Source organism: Morone saxatilis, unplaced genomic scaffold (genome assembly GCF_004916995.1).
Source record: "Morone saxatilis isolate NCDOM2014 unplaced genomic scaffold, NCSU_SB_2.0 Contig21, whole genome shotgun sequence".
NCBI classification, from domain to species: domain Eukaryota; kingdom Metazoa; phylum Chordata; class Actinopteri; family Moronidae; genus Morone; species Morone saxatilis.
In genome coordinates this window covers 16,478,728-16,496,452 of record NW_023339774.1, presented here as the reverse complement: position 1 = coordinate 16,496,452, position 17,725 = coordinate 16,478,728, and the positions used below count along the sequence as shown (strand labels likewise).

General features: G+C 42.1%; 1 protein-coding gene across 3 annotated transcripts in view; it reads left to right on the top strand.

Moving 5' to 3' along the window:
• The first annotated feature begins 6,142 nt into the window (after positions 1-6,142).
• Positions 6,143-17,725, top strand: part of sec16a (SEC16 homolog A, endoplasmic reticulum export factor) — a 17,786-nt gene continuing 6,203 nt past the window's right edge. For 2 of the 3 annotated variants that reach the window (XM_035667432.1, XM_035667431.1), the window contains exons 1-19: positions 6,143-6,233; positions 7,750-11,195; positions 11,431-11,582; positions 11,727-11,815; positions 11,961-12,087; positions 12,286-12,484; positions 13,524-13,707; positions 13,854-13,996; positions 14,517-14,578; positions 15,106-15,244; positions 15,355-15,597; positions 15,697-15,794; positions 15,910-15,991; positions 16,114-16,231; positions 16,341-16,452; positions 16,563-16,668; positions 16,889-17,029; positions 17,140-17,253; positions 17,517-17,718. In XM_035667432.1, coding sequence (XP_035523325.1) covers positions 7,824-11,195; positions 11,431-11,582; positions 11,727-11,815; positions 11,961-12,087; positions 12,286-12,484; positions 13,524-13,707; positions 13,854-13,996; positions 14,517-14,578; positions 15,106-15,244; positions 15,355-15,597; positions 15,697-15,794; positions 15,910-15,991; positions 16,114-16,231; positions 16,341-16,452; positions 16,563-16,668; positions 16,889-17,029; positions 17,140-17,253; positions 17,517-17,718 — 5,683 coding nt within the window. In that variant the 5' untranslated portion in view covers positions 6,143-6,233; positions 7,750-7,823. The remainder of the gene's footprint in view (positions 6,234-7,749; positions 11,196-11,430; positions 11,583-11,726; positions 11,816-11,960; positions 12,088-12,285; positions 12,485-13,523; positions 13,708-13,853; positions 13,997-14,516; positions 14,579-15,105; positions 15,245-15,354; positions 15,598-15,696; positions 15,795-15,909; positions 15,992-16,113; positions 16,232-16,340; positions 16,453-16,562; positions 16,669-16,888; positions 17,030-17,139; positions 17,254-17,516; positions 17,719-17,725) is intronic. The other variant, XM_035667433.1, reaches the window with a different exon arrangement.

Genomic DNA, 17,725 nt, shown 5'->3' with positions numbered 1-17,725 from the left:
TTAGGTTTCTCCAGTTACAGACTGGTGTTGTGCATGCTGTTTTACTTCCTTCCTTAAATGTTATTAGTGACAGCTGTGCTTTTCTCAGAGTCAGAATGTGAACTAGGAAAAAAAACACAGTATTCCTGAAACACTTCAGTTTATTTCCACTTGAAATGTATCAGTGCTTCTTATTATTGAAGAATATCAATTTAGAAGGTATGAGTCAGTGATTTTCCTACTTTTATTAATAAATTAGAATTAGAGATGACCTTGTTGCTAGCTCCAGTGGGTTGAAGATTGAAGATTATGATGCACATACATGAATTCTGCTTACCAGGGGCGGATCTAGAGAGGTGCCTTGTATATAATTTAATGATCTGTTTTCTGACATTTTAGTGGCTTAAATTCGATGAAGTTTCGACATGTATATGGAAAAATTTCTTTGGAATTAAAAAAGATTTGGAAATTAAACATTTTTTTTTTATTCCTAATGCCTCCTTTAGATATGCTTTACTAATGTACCCCAATAATGTAATGTTTTGGGGGATTTTCCAAGCAAATATTGATGATTTTTTGCAATTAAATCATCATACTGCATATTTCTGCAGTCTCCATGCCACCTTCTTGGCATAAATATTTCTTGAGATCTGACCCTGCTGCTTACATGTTAATGCATCATAATACAATATTATAATTAAATAACATTGTGTGGGACCATTCTGAATAAGGGATACTTCTACTTGTATTAATTTTAAGTACACTTTGTTACTAATACTTTTGTAACTTTACTCGTTACAGAATAACAACAAATGAAATTTTGAATGGAGGTCTTTTCTTACTTTTACCTTTTATTTTAACTTTATTTTAAGTATTTTTTTATAGTGTTTTATTGCTATGCTTTAGGGTTCAAGAATTATGACATTTTTTCCTTTTATACCAGTGACATGAACACTAGTTTATTATGAAGGGATGTGAGAGATTCTCTGATAGGAGGTGTTCTAACATCATCCTAATCTTTGCATTCTGTAGTGTAAAACCAGGTCCACACCTGCCCATACAATCTTTTCTATCACTCTATTAACCACAACTGTGTGTGTGAGAGAGAGGATCCCGAGAGAGATTGAGAAACACAATAAAAATGGCTCTGTAGACCTAAATATTTGTTATTCCCTCCTCTGACAGTTCAAAAAATGATCTCTCTGCTGAGTTCCTATCTCAGTCATCACACACCTGCCAAATTTGACAGCTGATTACAAGCATACGTGCCTCAGCAGGGATGAACTCACTCCAGGGGCTATTGTTCAGAGACCCTGCGCCATTAACAGACCGCAGGGCTCAGGTTGATATTTGGGGGCTTATCAGGAGTTTAGATAGTGGTTAACCAAACATGCCCACTCTCATAGTTTTCCTGTAAACACACACCTTAATGACAGGGTAGATAGAGTCTCTGAGGACAAACAATGTCAGTGTCACATACACAGTGTACCCATAGGAAGTGATGTGGGCCACAGATATCACTGATTGGCCATGGACAACTGTGTTGAAGAGATGAGGTTTGAGTGCCTCTTCAGCGGAAAGCAACTGCCACTTTTCTCTCAAACATGAGAATTAACATGGGTCCCTTAAGAGTTCTCAATTAATTTAAAATTGGTTATTTCTACAGCTTTTGCTTTTTTGCATACACAAACGTTATATTCTAATTTAAACAACAACAAACACATTTTTTCAGTTGTCAAATGAGCCAGGGTAAGCTGAAACACGAAATGAGAAAAGTGAGGTGTGTGGTTAGGGTGTGTGTTTTTATTTGTAAGGGTGCAGATGTTGCCTACTGTGGTGAGTGAGTGTGAGAAACAAACAGTGTACGTACTGTACCTACATGTAACACCTAAATAGCAACTTCAGTAACAGCACTACATCCTCAGTTATGTGGTTACACTTTACTTTACTTTATCCCCTCTGTAGCATTTGCACTATAGAAACAGTTTTTTATAAATGTGCTTCAGAAAGTGTTTGTAACACACTAAAATAAAGTTGTAAGCAGATACAAGGACATGTTTATAAGAGTGCAAGAGTTTTATGAAGACATGTTTTACTGTTTTTTTTCTTCATGATCAGTTAAATAAGAAAACACCTTATACCTTAATCTAGTATTTATGTTTTTATTGAATATCTATACAGTGCTTTTAAATTCTGAATAGTGGGATGAGAGTGGGAGGTTCAAGTGAAATGTTATGTTTCTGTTATTCATTTCCATGTGAACCACTTTTTTATTATCATTGTACTAAAACTGTTAAAATAAAAAGGCCTTTCAATACTACACTTTACCAGACCTTGTCATAAAATCCCATTATTACATCAAGTGCTTATTACTTTATAAGAGATGTATAACACATTAGCTAATCATACTTAATGCAGCGATTAGGAACTTGTGGCCCCTGTGTTGCCATTGCCTAATTTCATTGATTTCAAGGGGAATCTGACTGACTCTTGAATAACTATATAGAAATAGCTAATCTTCTCTGCTTATGTTAGTCATATAGAGACATCAGTATTGAATTGAGACTGTTTCACAACCAGTTAAAAAACTCCTTGTGGTCGTTTGAAATAATCAAATCTTATTACACTTATATAATTCTTGGAAGGGATGACTGTAGTTATATTGATCAATAAAACCTGTGTTAAAATTATATTACATTAACTCTGAATAACGTGAAACAGTCAGTTTTATACTGTATTACATTGTGATTCATCCTACTTCTGAGAGATACAGTACTACATTCTGACAAGTTGATCACCAGCTACAAGTCTTCACACAGATGGAGCTTGGGATTACTCAACACACTGATCTTGCACCAAGAGGACAAGCCAGGGGGTTTTCAGTGTAAACGTGAAGGTCTGTTTCAACCTGCCCCGTGGCCCCGTAGTCTCAAGACACAGTCTAGTGGGAGGGTAGGTTTCGGTTAACAAGTCTGAGCAAAAAAAGGAAAGAGAGGTGTGTGAACAAGACTTACATTAGATCGGCGTGTATCGTGGGTGTTTGAACTCTGCTCGAGGTGTGTGTGGTTTCTGTCATTCGCTTTGTTTGACCATACTTCTCAAGGTGGATTTTTCCATTTCCTTTGAAAACGGGGGATGACTTTCATGTACTTAATGTCTCATGTAAATTGCCCATGATGAGGGGGATTAGTGGTAGCATTGAAAGTCAGATAATGCATTATTATTATTATTAAGTGGTATGTTTTTGAGTTTAATTGTTCATTTAGATGCTTCATACTGACATACACATACATAACATATTATAACATATTAGTAGACTAGATGTTAAGAAGAAGATCCATAGTCACAATAAATCAATCACATGTCCCAGATATCTGTATTTGTAACCATTTTAATGTTTAGTCATTTCATTCTATAAAAATGAATGTCCTGTTGGTATACTGCTATAAGTTTTATCCTGTGTCAGTGAATTTATAAGCCAAAGAGTTTCAATATTGAACATGTCAAAATAAAGGTTTTAGATGGAAAGGAGACCAGATACGAGACAATATACTAGTATTTAATATCTAGTTGCATGACACTAATTAGCAATTACTGAAAACTTTTTTTTCAATGTGGTCAATGAGGTACTAGAGATTATATAGATAACACCATAGCGTCCCCTGGTGGAAAAATGCCTACAATAAATATTTTATTAAATATTTTTGCTTCTTATCTTTTTTGGCTCTTACCTTTTGGACTATAACGTATTGCATGTGTTGTTGCATATACACATACATCTTGACTGTATAATGTACAGTGATTTGATGTTTATACACATTGTTCTTGAATATAGTTCCTATGCATACTCATAACTTTATATATAAATATGCTGTATCTATATGACTTTGTTCTGCAGTATAAGCAACCTGCTGTACTGGTTTTCCCCATATGTTTCATTTATGCACTCAGGTGTAGGGTAATGTACTGTGTCTAGCTTTCTACCTTGATTTACTTGTTAAACCTGTCGTTTGAGCTATTGCACCACCTAAATTTAGCCCCATTGGGATTAGCAAAGCCCTACATTAAAAATGTGCAAATGACATAACAAAGCTGTCTGCTTTTTTAAACTGCCAGGTAGCTCTCAATGTCTTGCAATGTGTTAGTGCTGGACTGTCACAATTAAAACATAAAGAAAAATGGAAAATGTATTAAAAGAAATATGTAAAATATACCTATAATCAACATGTGTATCAACCCTGTTTATATAATATCTATATATAGCAAATCTAGAACTTCACTTTCCATTTGGACTCCATTTAAACTGTCTGTTGAAAACGAGAGGACAAAAGATAACCATACATGACAAATATTGGACATATCAGAATCAGAATCAGAATCAGAAATACTTTAATAATCCCAGGGGGAAATTACTTTGTAACGCAACAGGCAGCAAGCGGCTTTCACGCCTGCACACTCACTCCTACATATAACATATAACAATCCCCTCCCACCCCTCCATTACTCTGACAGCACAGAGACAACTGAATTAAACAATTACAACAACAACAAAATGTATACATATAAAATAATAAAATAATATATTTTTTTCCTGTGGATTGCTGACAAATATACTGGAATAATATTACAATATTATTGATCTCAGGTTAAATTTAATGTATGGCTACTGATAGAAGTTAGATTTCTGATTGCAATGCATGTTCTAACATCCACGCCCCACGTCTAATGTAGATAGATACGATCGCCGCGCGCATCACGCACACGAACAGATACGCACACGCCTCGACGCATAGCATAGCCGCGCGGCAACCACGACTACGACTGACACATACTCATCAGATCACGCGGCGGAAAACGATACATCACGCGATTCACCATCATGCTGTTTATGATAAATTCACATCGACAAACAACGACCATCCGTCGGCGGTCGTGTTCTTCAACGAGCTCGCGAAGACACCATAGCGTGGTGCGCACCTTTTCCTATGTCACCACTCCCCACCATTTAGGCATCCTATATGAATAGGCATTTTAGTAATAGAAAAAACAAGGTGGTATTTATTATCAATAATGGACAGCATTGATTTAGGTTTCTCATTACAGCTGATTTTTCATGTGTTTTACTTTCTTTTTATGTTTATTAGGACAGCTGTGCTTTTTCTCAGAGTCAGAATGTGAACTAGGAAAAAACAACAAGTATTCTCGAAACAGTTCGGTTATATCATTTCAGAAGGTATGACAAGTGATTGTTCCTTACTTGTTTATTAGATAAATTAGAATGTAGAGAATGACCGTTGTTGCTAGCTCCCCAGTGGGTTTGAATTTAGACAAGATTATGAATGCACAGTACATGAATTCGCTTACCGGGAGGGGCAATGTAAAAGAAGGTGCTTGGTATAGTAATTTAACGACCGTTTTCTGACATGTTTAGTGGCTTAAAATTGCGATGAAGTTTCGACATGTATTTGGAAAAATGTCTGGTAGTGTAGGGAAAAAAAGATTGGAACTAAAACACACACAACACTTAGTCTATCTATCTACTGCTATATCTACTTATCTATTTATCTGACGTTAGTCTATCATTAGTCGATTATTACGTTATATTATTATTAAAAATATTAATATAATGATTTTAATACTTTTATCTTATTTATTTTAATTTTCTCTTTAGGGTATAAGGTTTCTAATTTGTGTCAATGTATGGGTTAATGTATGTAATGTAGTGTTTGTAATGCATATATTCTCGGGATATAATCTATCTATCTATCGTATCTATCCTATCTATTACTATCTATCTATCTATCTATCTATCTACTATCTATCAATCTATCTATTATATGAATATAATGGATTTTATATTTTATCTTTACTTTATTTTAATATTATTCTTAGGTTAAGGTTCTTAATTTTTGTCAATGTATGTTTAATGAGGTGTAATGTATGTTTTGTATCTTGTATGCACGCATTACATTAAGTGCATAATGTTCCTTCGGACTATCTATCGATCTATCTATCAAATTATCTATCATCTATCTACTAAGTCTTTCTAATCTATCCATTCTATCTATCTATCTATCTATCTATCTATCTATCTATCTATCTATCATAAAAACACAAAAATGACCCTTTAACAAGCCCCGCCCCGCGATGACGCCCTCGTTGTTTGGCCCGTGACGCCGCTTGTACACGTAGCCTAGTAGGATGTGTTCATTGAAGATGGTGGCGGTGTGTCAGACCGACTGTCCTGCACATTTGTAAGAAACCCATTTATATCCGTACACATTTCCGACATCGGGTAAGAGCACCAGCGACGACGTTTTCCTCTGAACGTTTCACCCCGGCGCCCGCAGCGGGGCTCGAACCTGTGCCCCCCCCACCCCATCTGTAGTTAGCAGCGGCCAGTTAGCCAGCAGTGCTAACTAGCCGCTGCTAACGCTAGCGGGAGCAGGCAGTGAACCTGTTCACTTACAGCTCGGACCTGTAACGTGTGTGTAACCCTGTCAGTGTGGAAAAACGTACACACAAAAAATGGCAACTTGTTTTGTTAGCGGGTAGTGTTTTTAAAGTGAGAATCCAGACTTTAACGTTGGATTTTCGGTGTGTTTTGTGTGGTTTTTTTGCTGGGTTGTGGCGTTTGGGGACATGTAGAGCAATGTAGCGTTACTGTTAGCTGTAAGCTCTCCAGACCTTTCCCCCCCCTCCCTCGCAGGAAGCTTAATGTGTAACGTTGACCTCGATGTCGTGTCCGGACAGAAAGGAGTGAAGTACCGATTAGAGATCAACACATTGTGGGTCCAGAAGTCGATAGCGTTTGTCTCAACATGCTGACTTTGTGAGTTTCACTGTCGCTATCGTTAGCTTCCTGGTGGATTTATAACCCCCAGGGTGCTTGAAAGATCCGGGATCCTGTCGGTAGTGGTTGTCTGGCCAAGACTACTGCCTCTTTCTTTCATTTATCTCCCTTTCCAACCTTTCAGATGCTCCCAGGAACTTCCAGCGGACAGATGCACAGTGTGTGTGATTTTTATATATGAAGCAATCTCATCAGGGGATCGATCCTGTGTTTTGTATTTGTGGCATATTTTATCTAAATGTCTCGCCAATAACTAAACGACACACACACCAAAAAAAAAAAAAAAAAGAAGGCAATAAAGCTGCACAAAAGCACAAGTTATTTGACACGTACGAGTTATTTCAGCTAGTTCCTGTTTAGAAAAGTTAAATGATGAGATCAATGTTCACTTTATCTTCACAGATTAGCTGTGGCACTGTGGTACTGCGCCATCGTGTCAATAGTTTCTAGATGCCACAAGATTCAAAATTACCTTAAGAAAAAACCTGCGATTCAAAACCAGGTGTTATTATTTATTTCTAAGTAGTTTTAAGCTTTTTAAGAATTTCCGATTTCCTTCCGCTGTTTAAAAACCACCTTGTTGCTATATTCACTCATAAACACGATTTAAGCACTTTTTACTACAACACAACTCCAAATGTTTGTGTGCTCGTGTTTCTTTAAAGTCTTTGAGTAAGAAAAACTCCAAGCTTTCGTCGAGCAGATTGCGTCACGTACCGCAATCGAAGTTGCGTTACAATCAGCCAGTTGTGTTGTACTCGGTGTATTTGTCTTAATATCTAGGAGCTCGTGTAGAAATTGCCACGTTGTACCGTTCGTTCACAGACTAATGTACAAACAAAGGTGTGGTAAACTCCATCAGAGGCATGTGCAGCTTTCTGTTATTAACCAGTCCCTCTCTCCTTTTCTTTACCCAGCTTTGCCTGACTTCAGTCTCTTCGGTGACATCTACTAGAGTGACCTGGTCCCCGGACCCGTTAGCTCTGCAGACATGCAGCCCCCTCCTCGGACTGGACCTCCAGGAGCCTCTGGGCCTCCTCCTTCTGGGCCCAATATGTTCCGCAGGCCCAGGCCTCACAAGCATCCAGCAGCGGCTACGGCCACGATGCCGCCTGCTACTCAACCCATGACAAACCCTTTCGCTTTTGTTAGAGCTCCTCCCCCCATGGCTGCAGGTGGTCCCCCGGCAATACCCAACAGCAACCCTCCGCCAATGCAAGCCCCACCTAACACCATGTACTCTCAAGCTGGCTCGGGGATGCCTCCGCAACCACATACACCGGAGGACGCCACAGCTGCTCCCCCCGGCCCACCACAGTCGTCTCTGCCAGGGGTGACGCTGTTCAACCCTCACAGCGTAGCATCCCCCGGTGTCTTCCAAGCAGCCGGTCCAGCAGGATATGCACCCCCTCATAGTGAACAGGGCTATTTTAATTCAAGAGAACAAACACCATCCGCGGCCGCAGAGCCACCGCACGTGGCCTCGCCTCCGGCACCGTGTCTGACGCCTTTTAACCAGGATTTTCAAGGACAGCCTCCTCCTCAGCCTGTGCACTTCCAGCCTGTGCCTCCCCCCACCTCCTCCTCCCAGTGGGTCCCTGATCATGGAAGTCGTCCTCCATCAGTTCAGAACTATTTCCAACCTACTAGTGACCCTCCACCACAGCCTTTTAATTTACCGCCGCAGACCCCGATGTACCCTTCCCACACCCCATCGCCCCATCACAACACCCCCACCCCTCCAACACAACCTGGTCATTCCCAGAACCAGGCTCCTCTTCCTCTCCAGAACCCTGGAAAGGTCCCTAGTTCTCAATGGCCTGACCCAAATGCACCCCAGCATCATAATTCCCACTTCCAGGGCTACTTCAGTCAGAGCTCTACCCCCCAGGACTGGTTCAACCAGCCTCCACAGGACTCAGGCTACCACCAAATGGGGACTGGTCTGGTCCATCCTCAGCCCCTGCCTGACTCTGCTGGATCTCAACCTGTGTCCAACCCTGGGCCTGGGCCCAGTTCTGCGTCCGCCTCAGTCCCATACTCTCAGGAGTCTGGTACACTCTCAATGTTCTTCAAAGACAATGACGTGGAAAATGAAGAAACACTGGCTGGAGAGAGAAACAAGGCAGTGAACGGTAGTCCTGGATCCTTTCAGCATCACAGCAGTCCACAAGCCCACGGTGGACACGCAGATGTTCCACTGGATTACCAAGGACCTTCTGTGCAAGATCATTCACACCTACCATACATGAACGATGGCAACCACCATGCATCACAGGGAGTCGCCCAGAATCCCCCTGATTCCCAGTACGACCACGTGGAGAATTTGGATGTTCCGAACCAGGAAGTATTACCGAATGAAACCCACGGCAGCCCCGCTGCAGCTGCTGCTGCCGTTACTGCAGCGCATGGAGCAGACCAGTTTGAAACCGGGCCTAACCTGGAGACTCCTGACTCTATTCCAAGACCAATGAGATCTGCCAGTGTGTCATCCAACTACAGCAATATGAGCCATGGAAGTGGAACCGGCAGTCGTCGGCATCAGGGAGTAGTAGGTACCTTCATTCAGCAGGAAAGTCCACGTCTCACTGATGAAGCCAACCTGCCTGCTGCCACCGGAGGTTACTTTGAGCAGATTGACACTTCTCCAGCTGCAGATATGGGTGCGCGACAGACCTCCCTGGAGCAGACGTGGCCTCCCACACCTAGTCCTCCCAAACCTACTGGTATCTTCCAGGCCAGCGCTAACAGCTCTTTTGAACCCGTGCGCTCACATGGGGTTGGGGTGCGTCCTCCTGAAGTTGATAGGGCTAACATGGTAGCAGAAGGGGTTGCAGATTCTGCGTCTGGCAACCTGGAGCAGCCACCAGATAACATGGAAAATATCTATGGTCCGGGGCACCCCCTACCTGCCGTAGCTGGAGGTGGTGTGCCTCACCTGACACACCCCGTGGTTCATTCTCACTCTCGACCTTCATCGCGTGCTTTTGGGGCCAGTCGGCCGTGTGAGAGCCCTGCCACTACTCTGTGGGCTCAGAATGATCCTGCTAGCTTAGGGGCTAACATCCTCCTAGCCCCTGCCGCCCCGACCGTTCTTGCCCCTTTACGAGAGCCCAGTGCTGATGTCATCCAGCCTCCAGAGGATGGCCCTCTGGACCTGCAGCCCCCCCAGAGAATCCAGCCGACTTCACAGCAACATTTAGAGAATCTAGAGAACCCACCAAAGGTGAGTGAGGCAGGGCCAGCCGACTCTCAAGGCAACCTCGGCTATGCGTCTCTCCTTGTGTCCGACTCACTCCACCAGCCTGTTTTGATTGCCCCGCCAGTGTCCAATTACAGTGTGATTCCCCCCAGTGCCCCTGCTCAAGCACCCAGTCTAAGTAGGGAATCTACCCCACCTGTGAGGTCGCTCGCACAGGGGCAGGGTGCCAGTGCCTCCCAACCACCTGCAATAACATCTAATCAAAATCCACAGTTTGTCCCTGGACCAGTAAGCTTCAGTTCTTCAGTCTGTTACCAGGGCCCGCTCAATCTGACCAGAGATAACCCAGAAGCAGCAGTGTCAGACATCGCAGCTCCACCACAGTCTCAGCCAGCCCGCCCTCCTCTTTCAAGGGGCCAATCATTGGGTGGAGACGGCCACTCTGCTCTCCAAGCTAATCCACAGGCTTCGCTCATGACTGCTTCTGTCTCTAATCATAATCAGCCATCAAATTATGAACTGCTTGATTTTTCTATGCACCAATCACAAGCCCAAAATCATCCAGCATCTGGCCATCCTTCCTCTCTACATGAGTCTCTACAATCTAGTAATGGATTTTACCTACAGGTCACCAAAGATGCTCAGCAGGGGTTAAGAGCAAAAGGAGATCCCTCTGTCCAGACCCCTGCCTCTCCATCTACCCCGCAGGTACCCCTAACACCCTCCCAAGCAGCTGCAAACACCCAGCCGCCACCAGCTGAACCTTCTAAGACATCAGGTTCTCAGGCTGCACTGCAGGGACAAAATGTTGCTCCTCCTGTTGCAATGAGTGCAGCACAACCCTCCAGTGGCCAGTATCCAACTCCAGCACAGGGGTCTGCTGCAGGGAGTGCCCCTCCTCCTCCTGCTGCTGCTGCATACCCTCCTGGGCCTCGAGGACCAGTACCTCCAGGAGCTTCCCAGCCAGCTCCTGCAGAGCCACCTCGACCACCCTCCGCTGCAGGCAGCCAGCAAGGCTATGGGCCGCCTGCTCCAGTGCCAGGGCAGGTGTATGGAGGCTATTATGGTAATTATGGAGAATACCCGGATAGCAGAGCACCATATCCTCCTGGCCAGTACCCACCTCCACCTGGGGATCCTAGGGCACAGCAATATTATCAAGTATGTGGAAGTCCTGTTTCATTTGCTTGTGAATGTATTCATCTGCCAAAACTTTTTTTTGTTAAGATGTACATTGCAAAATGCACAAGAATATAATGCGTGAGCAACAGCGGCCATGAAATGTAAACCGAAAATGCCTTATTTATCATTATAAATTATTATAAATTGGAATTCCCCCATTGTGGGACTATTAAAGGAATATCTTAAAGGAATATCTTATGCTTTTATCTCTCAGGATGGTCAGTACAGGAGCAGAACAGATCCTTGGTATGGCAGATATGAAGGACAGCCCCCAGTTTATCGTGATCCAAACTACCAGTACAGAGAGCCTCAGCCAGACCGACCCAGCTCAAGGGCCAGTCAATACTCTGACAGGCCCTCATCCAGGTCAGTAAAACCATTTCTCAGTCTTACATCATTTACACGGGATGCGCTGTTTTCATTATTTTAGTGAGTTTGACCCTCTGAAGTATGTTTATGGTTCTTGCACTTGACCTGTAACCCTCACCTTTTGTTTGCTTTCTCCCATAGGCAAGGCTATCCTGAGGATTACCACAAAGCAAACCGAAGTGCCTATAATGAATATTATGCAGACTACACCAAGCACTATGATTATGGAGGTACAGAGTTACAAGCTGACATTGCTTACTCGTGTGAATCTATAAGATTTTTCCCTTCTTTTTCTCTGTATTTGTTATAAATCTGTCTGTGTATATAAATGGTTTGTGATGTGAATCTCTCTCTCTTCATATTTTCTGTGAGAAGCATACAACTATGGGCAGTATGACCCGCGGTACAGAGGATACTATGATCAGTCGTACTGGTCTAATTACGATGAAAGCTACAGAGCCAGAGACCCCTACTATAATCAACAGATGTATCCTCCTGCCAGGTAGAGAACTTTAAGGTTATAAATGCAATCTGTCAGATGATTGTTACTTTTAGACATGTTACAGTGTTTTCTTCTGCTGTGTATGTTACATTTATGACTTTTCATGGACTACATGCTACATCGCAACAGATAGATTTGCCAAATTGCTTCATAAAGATGGAAGTGCTGCTTGATTCACACTGTACACTCTACTCACAGGAAAGAGGGCTATGATGATCAGTGGCGTTACTACCCTGGTTATGATGCCAGTTTTGATGACGATTACCGTCGTCGTGGAGAAACGTACGGTGATGACTTTGACCGGCGCAGTGTTCACAGCGAGCAGTCGGCACATAGTGTGCACAGCTCTAACAGCCACAACAGCAGACGAAGCAGCTTCAGCTCACGGTCACAACAGGTACATTTTAATTTCACTTTCATTATAGCATACCTGACAGCTCTGTTTTTTCTGCACTTTTGTGGCTGTGGATTTCACAGAAATGGTTTAAAGACTGCTATGGAACTCATTAATAAATTAAAATGGCAAAATTTCATTTTAATTTCAATTTTTGAAATGGGCTTTATTCAGATTTAGATATGCTCTTCAAAGTGAATTGTGTGGTGCTGAAATTAGGACAACAACATTGAGCAAGTATTGGATTTTTTGACTCCCTCTGTGAGCTGTAGTTGTGTTTCTAAACATCAGAAATGAGTAGGGAAGAACAGTGTGGGAATATGTTTAGTAAAGCTCTCATCTTCCCTTAGTTTATTGTAAGGTTGTTCATTTCTACTAGACACAAGAGCAATTCAGACACTTTTCCTACAGTATAGATTTGCTAAATATGAATGTACAGCCTAGTTAGTTTCACTTAGCATAAAGACTGGAAACAACAGGAAACCACTTCATATAGTCATAAACATCAGAGTTGTATCGAGAGGAAAGAAAGTAAATAAGTCTGTTTTCCTAAAATGCGGAACTATTTGCTTCAGGGGATGTTCTTCTGTTACGTTTTAGCATTGATTTTCTTTTTTTTTTTTGAGGGTGCAGCTAGTGGTTGCTTTCCCATGACATGCCTACTCTTCTCTTTACTATTAGCTATGCTTTCAAGCTGTCTCATGATCATTTAGCTGCTTCATCCATAACAGTTCCTTGACAATTTTAGGATAGTCAACTATTTAGAAGCATAGCTTATGCGTAGAAAAGTGGGATAGTTGATAATGGATTGAGTGAAAAATATGTGTTGACATTTCAGACAAACTTCTTTCTGCTCTCACCCTAAATCTACTCCACACTTAAAAACTATAAAAACTAGATATAGATACTGACTCACTTAAAATGAGCTCATTGTTGGTCTTCTGAATATGCTCACCTTACAATATGTGGGTCTGCGCTTTTATGTTTTATTTGTCTTCCTGTTTAATAATCATCTCTGTACATTTGTTTTCCCGCCCTGCAGAGCCAGGTTTACAGAAGCCAGCCTGACTTGGTGTCAGCAGTCTACGACACCACAGCATCCACTTTGGCTGTGGACTACTCATATGGACAGTACCCAAACCAGACTGATGCTTCCCAGAACTACAGCCAGTATCTCTATCCCTCCGAATACACTGCAGACAGCACCTGGATCGCCCCTGAGCAACGTGAGTTAAATCCTTAGTTTGACATTTGGTAATTGAGTGACAGAATTTAGCAGAGTTCAGTCAAATACTAATTAAACCACTAGATTTGGGTCATTATGCTCAGGCTTCTTTTCTCGCTCTTAGTTTGACTTATGTTTTTCCTCCAGCTCCTCCTCGTCCTGCAACCCCAGAGAAGTTCACTATACCCCACCGTTGTGCCCGCTTTGGACCTGGTGGTCATCTGGTCCAAGTTATGCCCAATCTCCCTTCAGCTGGACAGCCTGCTCTCGTTGATATCTACAACATGGAGGTGCATTTTTAACACACTGTATTTCAGCAATTTACTGTAGCGTTGCGTTTATTTCATGAAGATTTGGTGACCGCAAGAAGTGATTTAAGCATAGGGTGTTTATGTTGCTGTTAAGCTATTTTGATGTCATAAGTTGTGATGAATCATCATCTACAAAGCGGAAAAGAGAACAGAATATGGTTCTGCTTTTTTGTTTTCTTCATGGAAATGATAAATGCAAACTAGCCCTCTTTACATAGTTTTATGTAAAACTGTTTCCTCACACTGCTTTTTAAATGGAGCAAGGTACTGAAAACCCTGTAACGCTTTACACTACACTACACTACTTTTAATTTAGCTCCCTAACTGCTTCTTTACGCCCTTCTTCTTCAGAATATGTGTAGCGTGTTGCTCAACCTTACAGGAAAAAGTCTGAATATAGTAGCTTTCCTTGTGCATTTTTTTTTTTCAGATAACTTGCATATGACTTTAATTAAAACAATTATGAAGTATTATTCTGAACCTGAATGTCTGTTTGCAGACCATGCTCCAGGATACCCGGGATCAGACAGAACTACGAGCCTTCCCTGGCCCTCTTGTTAAGTAAGTGCATTCTGCTCATTTTGTCCATTACAAATAGCTTTGATTCGCTAACCTTTAAAGGGTAAGGTTGTTGAAATTCTATATTTTTGTTATTGACAACAAATTCCATGAAAAGACCAAAACCACCTATGCGTTGGTCTTATACCTATACTTTTAGGTTCTACCATAAGAAAGTGAAACATGAAATGAGAGGCAGACATCCACAAGGGATAAAGGATTGATAGTTTATTAAAAATTTGTATGGTGCATATTAGAGGCTTATTGGAGGAGAACTTAAAAAAAGTATATAATAACTGGTAGCTATAGATAGGCAAAATCAGTATGCATTTATATGCACTTTTTAATAAGAAAAACAAATCAGCACACATCCTCAACACTTTCCTACCACTTTGCATATTTTGCTCCGAACCACCTATTTACACCTACTTTTAAATAATGCCATATCATGTATTAATGTATATGAAACAATGCATACTGTTTGACTAGTCACTACTGAACGGGCACTCATTTTGCATCCTGTCAATCAGGGAGGAGACCCATAAGGTTGACGTGATAAAGTTCTCCCAGAATAAAGCGCTGGAGTGTTCTCGAGACAACAACCTCCTGGACAGGGACTCTGCCCGTCTGCTCTGGGACTTCATTATGCTGCTCTGTAGACAGAACGGGGTAAGACTGTGCAGACATAACTGAGAATATGTCGGACATAAAATTGAAAGCAGTGTATGTTGTATAGTTGCCTGAAACAATCCTCTCACTGTCATACTCTTTTTGTTAAGACTGTGGTTGGCACAGACATCGCTGACCTCTTGCTGAAGGAGCACCGCTCTGTCTGGCTACCGGGCAAAAGTCCTAACGAAGCAAACTTGATAGATTTTAACAATGAGCCGCTGGCACGAGCTGAGGAAGAGCCCGGAGCTGGACCACTATCGCTCCTTTCGGACACCTTCATGACTGTCCCAGAGAACGTTGGCAAGGAAACGGAACGCTTCAGGGAGCTGCTGCTGTTTGGCCGCAAGAAGGTAAAGAAATAACCCTCTTCAACTGTATTATAGTCATTTAAGTAGTATGTTATGAAATCTGAAATTAATTTCACTTCTATTCTTCTGTCTATGAAATAGGATGCACTAGAAGCAGCTATGAAGGGAGGCCTGTGGGGCCACGCCCTGCTGTTGGCCAGTAAAATGGATAACAGGACACATGCACGTGTCATGACAAGGTAAAGTACCAGTGACATAAAAGGCTGTGAGTCATAAACTTGGTTGCACCTTTACTCTGTTTGTTTTTACAGATTTATAGATGCAGTATTAAATTCTTCTGTCTTTGTTGTTTAGGTTTGCCAACAGTTTGCCCATCAATGACCCTCTCCAGACAGTGTACCAGCTGATGTCGGGGAGGATGCCTGCATCAGCCACTGTAAATATTTATCTTGTTATAACCCTAACCCATAACCCTTTTTTTTTTTTTTACAATGATTTTGAAGAAGTGGCATAAGCAATGTTTTTCCCACTCACACATATTGTTTTGCATTCATATAGTGCTGCGGAGAGGAGAAGTGGGGTGACTGGCGCCCTCACATGGCCATGGTGCTGTCTAACCTCACACACACATTGGACCTGGATACTCGCACAATCACCACCATGGGTGACACTCTCGGTAGGATTGCGTTAAAAGGGCAGTCTGTCACAGCACTGCAAAGGGTTTTTATTCTTCGCCACAGCAAAACATGTTATCTCACCTTCTGTCTCATTTTGTCTTGTGGCAGCTTCCAAGGGCCTGATTGATGCTGCACACTTCTGCTACTTGATGGCCCAAGTTGGTCTTGGATTTTTCACAAAGAAGAGCACCAAGATGGTTCTGATTGGCGCCAACCACAGGTTAGAGGCAGGCAGGCACACACACAACTATATGGGACCTTTTTAGACAACATTACAGTTTGCTTGTAACATGCGTCACATATAACCTTATCACTGTTTCTTCACTTCAGTTTGCCCTTTTACCAATTTGCGACCAATGAAGCCATTCAGAGGACTGAGGCCTATGAGTATGCTCAATCTCTGGGCTCCCAGCCGTGCACACTACCCAATTTCCAGGTAGATATTTTGGTATTTACAGATAAATGAATAAACCAACAAACACACAGTTTGTCTCTTATAAATATGTACTAAAAACCTAACAATTGATTGCACTGATGATATTGAAAAGGTCCGTGTAGATGACTAAAGAAGTGTTTGAATTTCCCTCCCTGTAGGGTATAGAACATGATTTTGAGATTATAACACTGTTCTCTGCCCTTCTATTGTCTCTCATTAGGTGTTCAAGCTGATCTATGCATGCCGCTTGGCTGAAGCAGGCCTGTGTGCTCAGGCCTTCCACTACTGTGAAGTTATCTCTCGGACTGTCCTCATGCAGCCTGCCTACTACTCCCCTGTTTTCATAAGCCAAATCATACAGGTATCCACTCGCTGTCGTCTTTCCCTCTGTAGCTCCTCTATTCAGAAACAAATAGATGCGTACCAGGTTTGGTATTCTAACAAATGTAATTTTATGTTTTTTGTTGACAGATGTCTGAAAAGCTGCGATTCTTTGACCCACAACTGAAGGAGAAGCCAGAGCAGGAGTTGTTCAATGAGCCTGAATGGCTGATCCACCTGAGACAGCTGGACGGACAGATCAGGGTGAGGAGGAAGAGGAGGAGAAGTGTTTGTCGATGTTTGTTATTGTGTGTTCTTATTTCTGTTTACACAAAGGATATTCAAAGTAAGGCATTTAGTTATGGTTGTATTTTTTTGTGTCTGGAATTTCAACTTACATTTATGCTATTTGAATTATTCTCTTTTTTTTCACAATGATTCTGAAGAACTGGCATAGGCAATGTTTTTCCCACTTGTTCCTACGTAACAAATGATTTATGCTTTTCTTTTGTTTTGTTTTTTTTCAGACGGGGGTGATCACATACAATGAAGACAGAACAACTCCTACACAGTACGAATGCAGCAGTCCCAGCTCTGAGTTGGACCAGCCCAGTCCATCTGAACCTTACAGCATTCCTGGGGAGTTGGATGGTCCACCGACTGACAACCCACTCATGAGCTCATTAATGCCTGGGCCTCCACCACAGGGAGTACAGCTGATGCCTCCAGGTGTGTG